This window comes from Lutjanus erythropterus, chromosome 7, assembly GCF_056507025.1.
Source record: "Lutjanus erythropterus isolate fLutEry1 chromosome 7, fLutEry1.hap2, whole genome shotgun sequence".
Classification (NCBI taxonomy): Eukaryota; Metazoa; Chordata; class Actinopteri; order Lutjaniformes; family Lutjanidae; genus Lutjanus; species Lutjanus erythropterus.
The window spans coordinates 8,493,622-8,506,334 of NC_139323.1; the positions used below are offsets into that span (position 1 = coordinate 8,493,622).

General features: G+C 39.5%; 1 protein-coding gene across 14 annotated transcripts in view; it reads left to right on the forward strand.

Annotated features, from left to right (window-relative positions):
* The window catches only part of kif1aa (kinesin family member 1Aa), a 48,667-nt gene that overhangs the window by 13,131 nt on the left and 22,823 nt on the right, over positions 1–12,713 (forward strand). For 11 of the 14 annotated variants that reach the window (XM_084722543.1, XM_084722531.1, XM_084722532.1 and 8 more), the window contains exons 7-26: positions 570–681; positions 949–1,026; positions 1,846–1,911; positions 1,998–2,015; positions 2,116–2,194; positions 2,285–2,363; positions 2,642–2,784; positions 4,102–4,140; positions 5,800–5,933; positions 6,741–6,820; positions 7,358–7,433; positions 8,060–8,139; positions 8,312–8,418; positions 8,526–8,606; positions 8,717–8,897; positions 9,179–9,251; positions 9,511–9,601; positions 9,686–9,834; positions 9,934–10,112; positions 11,268–11,405. In XM_084722543.1, the coding sequence (XP_084578669.1) occupies positions 570–681; positions 949–1,026; positions 1,846–1,911; positions 1,998–2,015; positions 2,116–2,194; positions 2,285–2,363; positions 2,642–2,784; positions 4,102–4,140; positions 5,800–5,933; positions 6,741–6,820; positions 7,358–7,433; positions 8,060–8,139; positions 8,312–8,418; positions 8,526–8,606; positions 8,717–8,897; positions 9,179–9,251; positions 9,511–9,601; positions 9,686–9,834; positions 9,934–10,112; positions 11,268–11,405 (1,983 nt within the window). The remainder of the gene's footprint in view (positions 1–569; positions 682–948; positions 1,027–1,845; positions 1,912–1,997; positions 2,016–2,115; positions 2,195–2,284; positions 2,364–2,641; positions 2,785–4,101; positions 4,141–5,799; positions 5,934–6,740; positions 6,821–7,357; positions 7,434–8,059; positions 8,140–8,311; positions 8,419–8,525; positions 8,607–8,716; positions 8,898–9,178; positions 9,252–9,510; positions 9,602–9,685; positions 9,835–9,933; positions 10,113–11,267; positions 11,406–12,713) is intronic. The other 3 variants (XM_084722537.1, XM_084722544.1, XM_084722546.1) reach the window with 1 other exon arrangement.

The window sequence follows — 12,713 nt, forward strand, 5'->3', positions numbered from 1 at the left end:
AACGCTCCATGTTGATGTAACAAGCAGAGGTGTTCTGATCTTTGAATAAATTAATTTACTTGGTGAGTAATTCTGGAACTGATTCATATCCTTTGTACTTTTTTTCCAGTATGGATGTGAGATAGGTCTTAAATTGCATTCATATGGTTTCAAAAGTTTTAAATTTAATTTGTTGAAACCAAGAGAAACCCTGTGTAGATGTTTGATGTTTGTAGAAGGTGAAATATACGTAGGGTGCTTACAATTTTTGGCTCTTGCCAGAGAATTTGTTTGCATGATAGAATTAACTGAAAGACAAAAATACATGTCAGGTATGAGAGGAGTTCAGATATGTTAATATGTGCCACAAATACATCAGAGACATTTCTGATGAAATGGAGGAACACACAAAGGTCACTTTAAAGTTTCACTTTGAATTATGTTTTTGATTGTGTATGACAGGTTTATGATTGAAATAGCAGGACCAGTAGTTTGCTCTGTCATTATGGGAGACAACATTCTTCTGTGTTGGACAAACATGGAGCATACAGAACAGCTTGCTGATAAAAGTTTATCTATTTTCTGCACAGGACTGTGGCTGCCACCAACATGAATGAGACAAGCAGTCGCTCACACGCTGTCTTTAATATCATATTCACTCAGAAACGCCACGATGCTGAGACCGATAACACCTCTGAGAAGGTAGATTTGAATCACGTCCTGAGTGAACCTGTTTAACATTGAGCTGTTGCTTCTGCTTATCTATAAGCTGATTGATGACACTGATTTCAATTTTGTTGTAAACTGGAAATCAATGACTGCTTAAAGGTCACGCTGTAATGATAAGGTAGAACTGTAATGATGTTTTTTTAATGAACCTGTCTCTGGAATAAGGATGAATAGCTTTAGCTCTTTTTTTTTGGTGTCAGCTAATGTATTGCAGTTTATTTATTGCGTTTTCTGTTACAGGTCAGCAAAATAAGTTTAGTGGATCTGGCTGGCAGTGAGAGGGCAGATTCTACTGGAGCAAAAGGGACCAGGCTCAAGGTGAAACACTTCCCTCAACTGCATTTTGGACATTCAAACACAGATCTGAAAACACTTTTCTTTGCTTATGTGAGAAACAATCACTATGGTTAAATCTATATTAAGGGGAGTGTGTTCACTTTCAGTGTAAATAGTATTCTTTTTAGGGCTGTGCTGAATAATTTGAGGCTTTGTTTATAATGTTGGCATTGGAATTCTAAATTAATGCTGCACAATTTTTACTTGTCAGTTCATTCTGTTCAAACACAGTATTTCTGCACATTGCAGATATAGATTAGGCAGAAACTATCACAACAAGACATAAAAGAAACAACAGAAAGAAAAAAAAAACTATGCCAAGAGCTTCTCTGTCCTCTCCACTGCTTGTTTGACTGAGAGTGGGGCTCAGATCCTACACACACACATACACACACACACACACACACACACACACACACAAACACACACACACACAGTGGACAGCAGAGCATAGTGGCAGAGAAGTAGAAAAATTATATTTCCATATGCTTTGTTGTTGGTTTATGCAACCACAGCGTATAATTAAGTTAATAGTGAAGTGTTAGAATAAAGCACAAGCACCACCCCTGCACTTTTTTGCCAGAGAAAAACACTATGTAGACACACACCTTTTACTTATTTAATCTGATGAATCACCTCATTCAAGTTGAGGATTTTTAATATTTTTTTAGGGTGATGACATCACAAAATATGACGAAAGACATTATAAGCTTCATTCGAAAATCTCAAAAGAACCTTTTAATGTAAAAAAAAAAATGCATTTGATACAGTCTTAATTCTGTGCTTCTTGATCTACCACAGGAAGGAGCAAACATCAACAAATCTCTAACTACACTGGGAAAAGTTATCTCTGCTTTGGCAGAAGTGGTATGTATTATATCTGCATATTGTTCATTGTCAGATAAACAAGATAGGGGATAAACATGTTAATTTTACTGTCTACTTCGTTTTAGGACTCTGGGTCAAATAAGGTAATTGATTTAATATAATTGATTTAATTATTTTTTTTCTTTACCGAAATGCAGTTTTATATATATTGATTTTAATTTTGTGTTTTAATTTAATACACAGAATAAAAAGAAGAAGAAAGTGGAAAGCTTCATTCCGTACAGAGATTCAGTTTTGACCTGGCTACTGAGAGAAAATTTGGGTATGAATACAACTCTTTTATGTTTAACAAGCCAGTGTTTGTTACTGATCCATTCGTTCTCGACAAAGTGTTGTTCTTTGATTGTGTTAGGGGGGAATTCGCGCACTGCGATGGTAGCTGCCCTGAGTCCAGCTGACATCAACTACGATGAGACTCTCAGCACACTCAGGTAGAGTGCAGACAGCACGTCCTCTGCTGCATCTTTTTCCTCCCACACAGCTGCTGAATGTCTTTGAAGGACACTGATGCCAGTGAGACCAACGTGTTGTGTAATACACGTTTTCCTCAGCGGCTTGCATCAGTTTCACACTTCAAACACCCTTCAGTAGTCTCAGTGCCAGGCTGCAGAATTGCGTGGATGTGAGATGTCAGGGGGATGTGTGGGCCTCTTTGTCTCCTCCCTCCCCTGTGTAAACATGCTCAACGATCCCTCCCTCATACCCACAGGTATGCAGACCGCGCCAAACAGATTCGCTGTAACGCTGTGATCAATGAGGATCCCAACAACCGATTGGTGCGGGAGCTGAAGGAGGAGGTGTCCCGTCTGAAAGACCTCCTCTATGCCCAGGGCCTGGGTGACATCATTGAGAGTAAGGGATCATTTATTGGGTTATGTTGCCATTAGCACTATCTCTAGATTTAATTTAAAACGTTTGGTTTCAGATCCTTTCCTCAGTGTGCACACTATTCTCAGTGATAGTCTCACTTTAGCCCACACAGCTCACGAACAGCACTACACTTTTAGTCTCCCTGTGCTCACAAACATTGTATGTGTTGATGTACGTTTAGATAAAGCCCAAGGCAAATTAAGAGGCAGGACAGAAAAATCAATGGGAAGACGTGAATGGAGATAAACAGAGATGTTGATTCTCTTTAGACTGCAGAGGGACCATAATTGGCAAAGTGCAGTTTACTCCCATGTTATGGCAAAAAACACAGGCAGGACTGGAAGCAGTGTGGGCGAGGTTCCAAGCATTAGCTTCTGGAGCTAGCATGCCAAGATAGCCAGCATTAGCATATAATAGAAAGCCTGCTTTACAAACCTGTTTGCATTCATCTGGAATGGAGGGTCTTATGAAAAGATCCTATTGAATTGAATTATAAAAAAAAAATTGAAGCTCTAGTAATATTTGTCTGAGATGGATATCATCAGAAATGAAAGTAGAAAGTTATACCTCATGTAGTGAGAGCACTGGAGCCACACTGAGGTTATTGTGGAAGACTTATCACTTTAATTTAATTTGATTACTATAAACAATCTTCTCTTTCTCTTTATTTCTCATTCCAATTACAATCTAATTGACATTTATATATTTATTACATGAATATATAATAAAATGGAGAGTTTTAGTTAATTGTTGACTGTTTCAAAATACAATAAAGCTTTTCAACTTACTGAACAATGTAAATTACTGTATATACTGAGAGTAATTAAATGATACTATAATACAGCAAAGGACTGTGTATGAAAAGTGCTTGCTGTAATTTTGCTGCTGCATCGTATTGGTAGTTTGTTATAAGCTTTGAGGAGACTGATTGCATGCAGCAGGAGCCCCTGGTAGCTGCAGGTTACCACATGGGAAAGAAAAATAGAAAAAATAGAATTACCATTAATTTAAATGTTGTATGAAAAGATCCAAAATAAACAATATAAGAGGACTACTTCGTTACTATCAGTGAATTATTTAAACAGCTTTTGTAGAGGAATAATCCTGTCCAAAGCTTTTTGAAACAGATGATCACTGTAATCTTGATCACTATAGGTTGTTTCCACTGCATTTATGTTGATTGCTCTGCTCAGTTGTTCAGCAAAAAATACAAAATCCATGAACAGTTTTATCTAAAGGTGTTACGCTGTCTTTTTCTCTCTCTCTCTCTCTGTCACTCTTTATCTTCTCTTCTCCCAGCATATCGAGCATCTGGTGCTGACATAGAGGGTTTGAAATGTGTGTTTTCTGGCTCTTGCTTTTGCTTTTGTGGCAGCTTAGCATCACCGGTGCTTACTGTGAGCGTAAATAGTAGCTTTCCTGTGTTCTCTGCAGCACCACAATATCATAAGGAATTGCTCAGAACGTTTTAGACGAGTTGCACTGGAATACAAGTAGCTAATGTTAATGCAATGTAACTAGCACATAGTCCCGGTCTGAGCATGTGCCATGTCCTGGTGCTGCAGGGATCTGTGTATGGCTTCATAGCTGTGGCATTGGCGGGAGAGAGCTTATCTGTTTATGAAGCAACAAAGCAGAGCAATAGAATATGGAAGATTAGGACCCATAATGAAATACGTTTCATCCCGATCTTTGATTTCCCTGATGTAGAAACTGTAGCTTCCCATTCCCCTGGCAGGGTCTGTCTGGCTCTATCACCTCCTGTTGGCAGCTATAACAGAAAACATAATTTGATGAGGCAGCCTTCAGTCACAGAGAGGGTATAATTACTTACATAATGTGGGTCTGTTGAGGTAGTCATCTCATTTTATGCCATAAATTTTTATTTTCTTTCTTTCTATAATACATGACTTCATTAACTGCACGGCAAAGGCAATATTATGTGATCCATCTTGGCGGCCAACAGCCTGTCCAGATGGATGGGTGTGATACACTTTCCCAATTTATTGCTCTGTGTTGCCATAGCAGCAGCTGCAGGGTTGCTATTCTTTATTTTGTAGAATCTATCATAGGCCCTGGAGGTGCCACAATGATGCCAAGATAAAACACTGAGCAGAAAACAGTGAGCATGATGTAAAATCAGCTCTGTAGGTAGACTATTTTGATAAATAGAAATTATACCAATTTTGATTCAGAAATGCCCCACAAGGGCTTGTGTTTCTAGGCCATTTAAATAAACTTACGACTCTGCCAGCGAAATGGATTTTTGCTTTCAATATTTGTTTGACACTGCTAATTTTAGAGAAGCACACTGAGCATTAAATGCATCTTGCTGCTTTTAGATAATAATCTTAATTGAGAATTCTTGCTTCCTAATGTTCTCTGCAAGAAAATAACCCTATTACAAATGAGTCATTATGTCTCTGCACACAGGGCGGCCTAGTTTATGTATTTTATTTTCCATACATGATGACTAATTTCCTTTTTGCTGTTGATGCTTGATTGGAAGTGAGCAACAGAATTCTCAGCTCATACTAGATTATCTGAAGTGGCAGATCAGTATGTATATGGACATTGGACATGTTCTTGTTTTTGAAAGTTCCTGCCTGCATATGATGCTCTGCTTGAAGTTTTTGTGTAATAGCTGCATTTTCTTTGGTCATGGCTGGACAGCCTCCTTGTTGCATCCTTTAAGTTGGCCCCCTCTGCGAGTGGCTTTCTGCTAGTGCTGACCCCGCTTCTATACTGGCAATTTGAATTTCTCTTTGTGACTTTTTGTGAGTTATTTCAGGCCACATATCTTCTTTCTATTCTCCCTTCTCTTCTCTTCCTTATCTGTTTGCATTTCTCTATTTCTTTATTCCCTATTATCGATTACCCCAACCCCACTTCCTGTGTACACGCTGTGCCTCCGTCGCTCCCCGACAGACCTATCCGATTACAAGAACAATAACAATAAAGGCCAAGCTGTGAATCAAAGGGATGATCTCTCCACAGTGACCAATGCCATGACGGGGATGAGTCCCTCTCCGTCTCTCTCAGCCTTGTCCAGCCGTGCAGGATCCATCGCCAGTCTGCATGACCGCATCATGTTCAGCCCAGGCAGTGAAGAGGCCATCGAGAGGCTCAAGGTGAACACTGGATTACATACACTGACACAGTGTAACAATACAGCATGTACATAATAACGCACCTCAGCTGATTGTTGTCAGACCATATGCAGATAAAGCTTCAGTTTCTTCACTAAGCATTTTTACTTATAATCCTCCCAGTAGTTAAAATACAATGCTTGAAATCTTCTATTTTTTTTCTAGAGTCAACAAATCCAAGCCCAGCAGCATATTAGTTTGTTTCTCAATTTTATCTGACTTCCTCAGACCAGCCCATTCGTTCCTACTATAGTCATAAATCCCTGTATTACAGAATCAATAGTAGATGGATGATAGGATATGAGGGCAGAGAGATGTGGAATAATTGGCAATAATAGTCTAGACTATATCTTGAGGTGTTTTGGTTCATGGTCATTGCCCCTATAGTTTTATTTTTAAACAAGGCTTGATCATCTTCTTAAAAAGCGGATCAATACAGTTTTTAATCAAACAGGAGTGCATTTGTTGAGGACTATTTTCAGTTATGGATTTGGTGCTGTAGTGAGTATTTATGGCAGCAAGACCATTTACTGTATGTGGGACTGACTCAAAATAAACTACAGTGGCCACGTTCATCAGGAACATGTCAACCAATGCAGCAGTGTGGCTCGTTAGTGTGTTGTTAATAGTCTTTAGACAACAATGCAGCTTTGGATACAAAGACAGTACTTCTTGATTTGGGTCTTTTCATTAGATTTGTTGCCAAAAAGAAAAATGCAGAAACCCATCACTAGACTTGTCCTTGAAATGACTGTGTACCTTCATTACTGCTTTCTTTTGAAATGTCAGGAAACAGAGAAAATCATTGCTGAACTCAATGAGACTTGGGAAGAGAAACTTCGCAGAACAGAAGCCATTAGAATGGAAAGGTGAGTTGAACAATATATATACAGAATACTCCACTTTATTCTATTTTGTTTTGGTTTTGAGATTTTTTTTCTCTTGATTTGTTTTTTCTTAGAAAAGAATCTCAGCCAAAGTAAACAAATATGTTGTGAGAAAAAAGACAATAATTCATAAACATGCAGAGACAACAGAGACCCATATTGCAGTTTCTTGCAGTACTTGAATGCCGAAGTTGCCCCCCTATGAGATGACAATACCATCAGTGGCCCCAAGCCCATTTGAGTTTGACACAAAGTAAACAGTTTTTCTAGTCGACTGTGGCTACAATGACCCCATAATTCTCAGTAAGAAGAGGGTGCAAAGTTAGAACAGGTTTAGGGAATTGCATTTTCCTCTAGACCTAAGGTTGTAACTACTTATAGAGTTTTTAGCTAGTAGGAAACATTAGGATTGTGGAATATGGATTTCTAAAGTAAAACAATCCACTTTGCATTAAACTGTATTGATGAGTGAGGCATTGTGATATAAAGACAAACACTGAGTCTGATATCCATCCACAGAGAGGCCTTGCTGGCAGAAATGGGTGTAGCAATGCGAGAAGATGGCGGGACAGTTGGAGTGTTCTCCCCCAAGAAGGTAAGAAAATTTAAGACATCTCAAGAAATCTGCTGTGATCTAATATTCGCCATTTAAATTATTCACTAAAATGCTTGTTTATTTACCCCAAAGCCCTCCGATAACCCTAGAAAGCCCCAGCCTGTGTTTATCGACACAGTTGGGCTGTTTTCCCCCAACGAGGTTTGTAGCTGTGAAGTGTTTAAATCTGTCTCCCTCTCTGAGTGCTCTGAGTCTCACTTCAATAGGAGCCTTGCCAAGGCAGATCAGTCGAGGGTTTTTCTTTTTCATTAAGTGTTATCTTAAATCTGCTTCATTACTCACTTCAAACACTCCCTGAAGGAAGCAATGGGTGTAAACATGGGGGAAAAGATAATGGTAGTGCCCCCATTTCAGTGATTTATGGCTTGCGGCCCCATAACATCTGACTGAGACTACATTAAACACTCACGCTGTGAAGCTGTGGGGAGTGAATTTGACTGCATGGTTTTAACTATTGCTGATTATTTGATGTTTGTAACTGAGGGAGATTGTTGCTCTCTGATGTGCAGTGCATGCATATGTTATATTGTAAATAACATATGGTTAATGAATGATTTATGCAGCTAATATCTACAGTTAGTAAATTATTCCTTGTTCTGCGTCAGACACCTCATCTGGTGAACCTCAACGAGGATCCTCTGATGTCTGAGTGCCTGTTGTACTATATTAAAGACGGGATCACCAGGTTAGATTTTGTCACACATTTTACAGTATAATATAATATAGAAGAATGTTCTTTCTTTCCTTGCGTTCAGAGTTTTATTTATGTGCTAAGTACACATGCAGTTGACAACATGAATCAGTACTTTATTATTTACTTGCTTGGTCTGACATTATGTTGTCACTTTTTTTTCCAGGGTCGGTCGTGTAGATGCCAGCAGTCGTCAGGACATAGTCCTCAGCGGCCACTTCATCAAGGATGAGCACTGCACCTTTACGAGCTCAAGCGGTCCAACGGGAGAGAGTGGGTGATCTTTATCTTTCTCTACAGGCTTGTAGCTGTGTACATTAGAGTTTAATATTGAGAGACAGGAGGTGAAGCCTCAGATTGCTTTCTCTGTTCCTAAGCAGCGGTTGTCCTGGAGCCCTGTGAAGGAGCCGAGACATATGTCAACGGCAAGAGAGTGACAGAGCCCACTATCCTCAAATCAGGTCAGTAAGCTCCCTTGCTCTGTGAATTTAATTTTTTCCTATTTATATTACCTAGTAGCAACATGTAAGTGGCACCTTCACACATGTAGATTTTTTTTATTCCCATAAAGGAAATCGCATCATCCTGGGGAAGAGCCATGTGTTCCGGTTCAACCACCCTGTGCAGGCCAGAGCTGAGAGGGAGAGGACACCATGTGCTGAAACCCCAGCTGAGCCTGTGGACTGGGCTTTTGCCCAGAGAGAACTGCTGGAGAAGCAGGGCATTGACATGAAACAGGAAATGGAACAAAGGTACTTTGGAGAAACTTCACGCTTTCAAAAAAGCCGGTGTAGGAAGCCGACTGGGTCTCACCTCCATATTGTAGTCAGATAAGGAAGCTAAGAAGTAAAAAAAGAGAAATACCACTAATAAATTAAATATTAATAGCTTCCATACAAGCCTGCAGCACAATGCACAGTAAATGCATTACTGTGCATTTACTGCACACAAACTTAGTAACGTTTTAGTTTCTTTTGAGGTGGTGCATCCCCTCTCTCAAATGTGTGTTGTTCACTTGTGTTTCTTCCCTCAGGCTACAGGAGTTGGAGGATCAGTATCGTAAAGAAAGAGAGGAGGCCAACAACCTTCTGGAGCAGCAAAGACTGGTACAGTAATAAGCAGCTCTGTGTGGCACAGCAAGTTCGATCCAACTGAAACTGTGTTACTGTGTATTTTATTTTATTTTTTCATATATATGTATATGCACTGAATTGAAGTAGTCAACGTTGCAAAAAAGCTTCAGCCCACCATTTCAACAATTGTGTCAATCAATAGGATAGTTTACTTGCTTGTTAATGTGCTAAGACCACGTGTTTAATCACTGTTATTGATTCAGTTGATTAATTTCATTAATCAATTTTTCAGGATTATGAAAGCAAGCTTGAGGCTCTTCAAAAGCAAGTGGACCGTTACTACCCAGAAGCCCCTGAAGAAGAAGAAGAGCCAGAAGAGGAAGGTAGTGCAAATTATTGGACATGTATACATATTTATGTTGGTGGTGAGCACATCCTCACCAAATTCTATCCATCTTTTCCCACAGTCCAATGGACAGAGAGGGAAAGAGAGCTGGCTGTGTGGAGCTTCCGTAAGTGGAAGTGCTACCAGTTCACCTCTCTCCGTGACCTGTTATGGGGGAATGCCATCTTCCTTAAGGAGGCCAATGCCATCAGTGTGGAACTTAAGAAGAAGGTTTGACATGTTGTCGTCATTTGAACTCCATTATTATACACAGACTGATGTTACGATATGGTTCTCTGACCGTGACAATGTTTTTTGTGCCCCCTGCAGGTCCAGTTCCAGTTTGTGCTGCTCACAGACACTCTCTACTCCCCCCTGCCTCCAGACCTTTTGCCCCCAGAGGCGAGTAAGGACAGAGAGATACGGCACTTCCCACGCACCATTGTGGCCGTGGAGGTGCAGGATCAGAAAAATGGAGCCACTCATTACTGGACATTAGAAAAATTAAGGTACATTAACATGCAAAAAGTCTGTACACAACAATGTTTTTCAAAAGTCTGAGGTCAAGATATTGCTCATACCCTTATATAATATTATTCTTAGGGGGATTTCTGTACCTCATGAAATCAGTTATTTTTTTTACTAGAAGCATTCTGTTAAATAATTGCACCCATACAACCAAACAGTTGAAACAAAACATGTCCATAGGGTCCTTGTGAGGGATAAATCTCACAAAAAGCATCATATCCACTGGGAGAGCATTTATTATTAAATCCATGCTTTGTTCACTTTCCTGAAACAGGGTTTGAATTGGCTTGTACTTGTGTTCGGACATTTGTTATGAAAATTTTGCACAAACCAGTCATGAAAAATCCACGTCAGTTGCTTGATTGTTGTGTAACAATATGTCTCTGCTCTCGCTGGCTTAATCTGCCTCTGAGTCTGACCCAACTCAACAATGGGGAGCTGAAGCTGTTATGTCACTTCAGACACCTTTGACAAAAACGACCATTTTACTTCACAGAAATCAATATTACTTTAAGTGCACACAATACTTAGAACATTTTCACCGCTTTATTTTGCCATGAGACAGCCTTATCCAATGGACAACTGAAGCTGCCATCTATGATTGAAAAAAAACAGTAATTCTATCTTGCAGGGCACAGGAGTTTAGAGTTCAGATCTGAATGAATGTGCTAAAACACTGAAGTCACACAGTAACACTAATAAACTAACTGACTGAGGCATCAGTAGTCTGACCACTTGTGTTTCTGCTAAAGGAGTTCCCCGCTGAAAAAGTCTGCTGACACCAAAGTAAAGCAGGGAAAATGTTATCGCCAATATCGCCTACACTGAAACTTATGTTGATTTTTTTAGATGGTCCTTTTTTAAGTGGCTAAAATATACTTTGCTGCTGACCCTGTCAACAGTGGTCCACAGTTCTGTGTTGGGACTCCTGAAGGACATGCCAATCAAAACATGATCTACCATGACCACACAGTCTTGAGAACTTGAACTTGAACTAGGTTTTCTAATAGTTATGAACATTTGTATTCATCATGTGGGATGTTTGTAATGAGAAACTGATTTCATATATGCATTTTTGATATTTAAATCCACATTTCCAAAGATTTTAATTTGGCAATCATTGCTGCTTCTTGCAGGCAGAGGCTTGAACTCATGAGGGAGATGTATGATCGTGCTGCTGATGTGCCCAACAATACTAATGAAGACTGTGAAAATGTGATGACTGGAGGGGACCCCTTTTATGACCGCTTTCCATGGTTCCGTCTGGTTGGCAGGTAAACGCTGAACACCACTGGCCCTAACAGTGTATGTATGGACAGGACAGGAAGGCATTCACACTGAACTCACACAAAGGTTGACAGCAGAGAGCAAACAGAAGAGCACTGTTAGTCATACTTGTTCATTCAGTATAATGGGAGGCTGTTGGCCGTAAATGCCACATATTGTGCATGTGGTCAACTAATGGACCATAATGACAGAGACACCAGGATGAAGTACTCTGCAGCCCAATTCATTATGGTCTCTTGGTCATTACATACTGAAGTCTGGTGTTCCCAGTCTGTGCTCTGAGTGCTCCACTATCACTGTCACTCTCCATTTCAGTATAAAAAAATAATATTCATATAAAGTAGTTTCTGGGAATCATTTTGTCAAAAAGCAAAATCACAAATTTGCACAAACAAATTTTGTGTATGTATTAATTTTTATCTCAGTGTACTGCCAATGTTGAACTTGTGTTTATTACTGAACGAAGTCTCTTTTTTTCTGGTATCTAGTGTGAATATATTTCTCCTGAGCATGTTCTTGTAGCTTTAAGACAAAGGTTGGGTTTGACGATCAATGGAAATGATCTGTACATGTTGGTCGACTCCAGACCTGTCTTTTTTAATGGGAAAAATCGGCTGTGGAACATTTGAGATTTCTTCAGTCCTCCTACTCAAAGCCTGCTGTTTCTTTCTCTCCCATCTTGGCACACAGCCTCCTCAGTCTCTCTGCCAAGCTCTCTTTCTCTCTCTTGCAGATGGGTCCTACACACAGTCACATGGCCCTGTTACATAATATTCAGAATATCAAGCCTTTAATGCCATTTAGCTCCTGCAAGACAAGCAAAAATGATCAGGCAGTAATCTGAAAAATGTCGCCTTGAAATATGTTGCCTGTCAGCTTATTTAGATTTTCTATTCAGACAGTAGGTGAGTAATACAGGCATGTGTGGCCAAAAGCTAATTAAATCTAGTTCCCCAGACAAATGATGCATCAGCAGTCAACTGAAGTTGGATGTGGAAGTTATATTTGAAGTTTACTTAGAACTAAAAAGACACCAAACATTTTATTTATTTATTTATTTTGTATTATTTGTATTATACTCTGTAAGCCTACAACTAAATACACAGCTTCAGTAGATGTGAAGTACCTAAGTTGAACACTAACTTGGGGTGTAACAATACCAAAAAATCTAAGCATAATGATACCACAAAAGATAAAAAGATACTATAAAAAAGACGACAACATCCAAGAAGTCTTGCTTTATATAGAGTTATGCACACAACCATGGAAATAAACTAAGGCACTCCGTCCTTTGG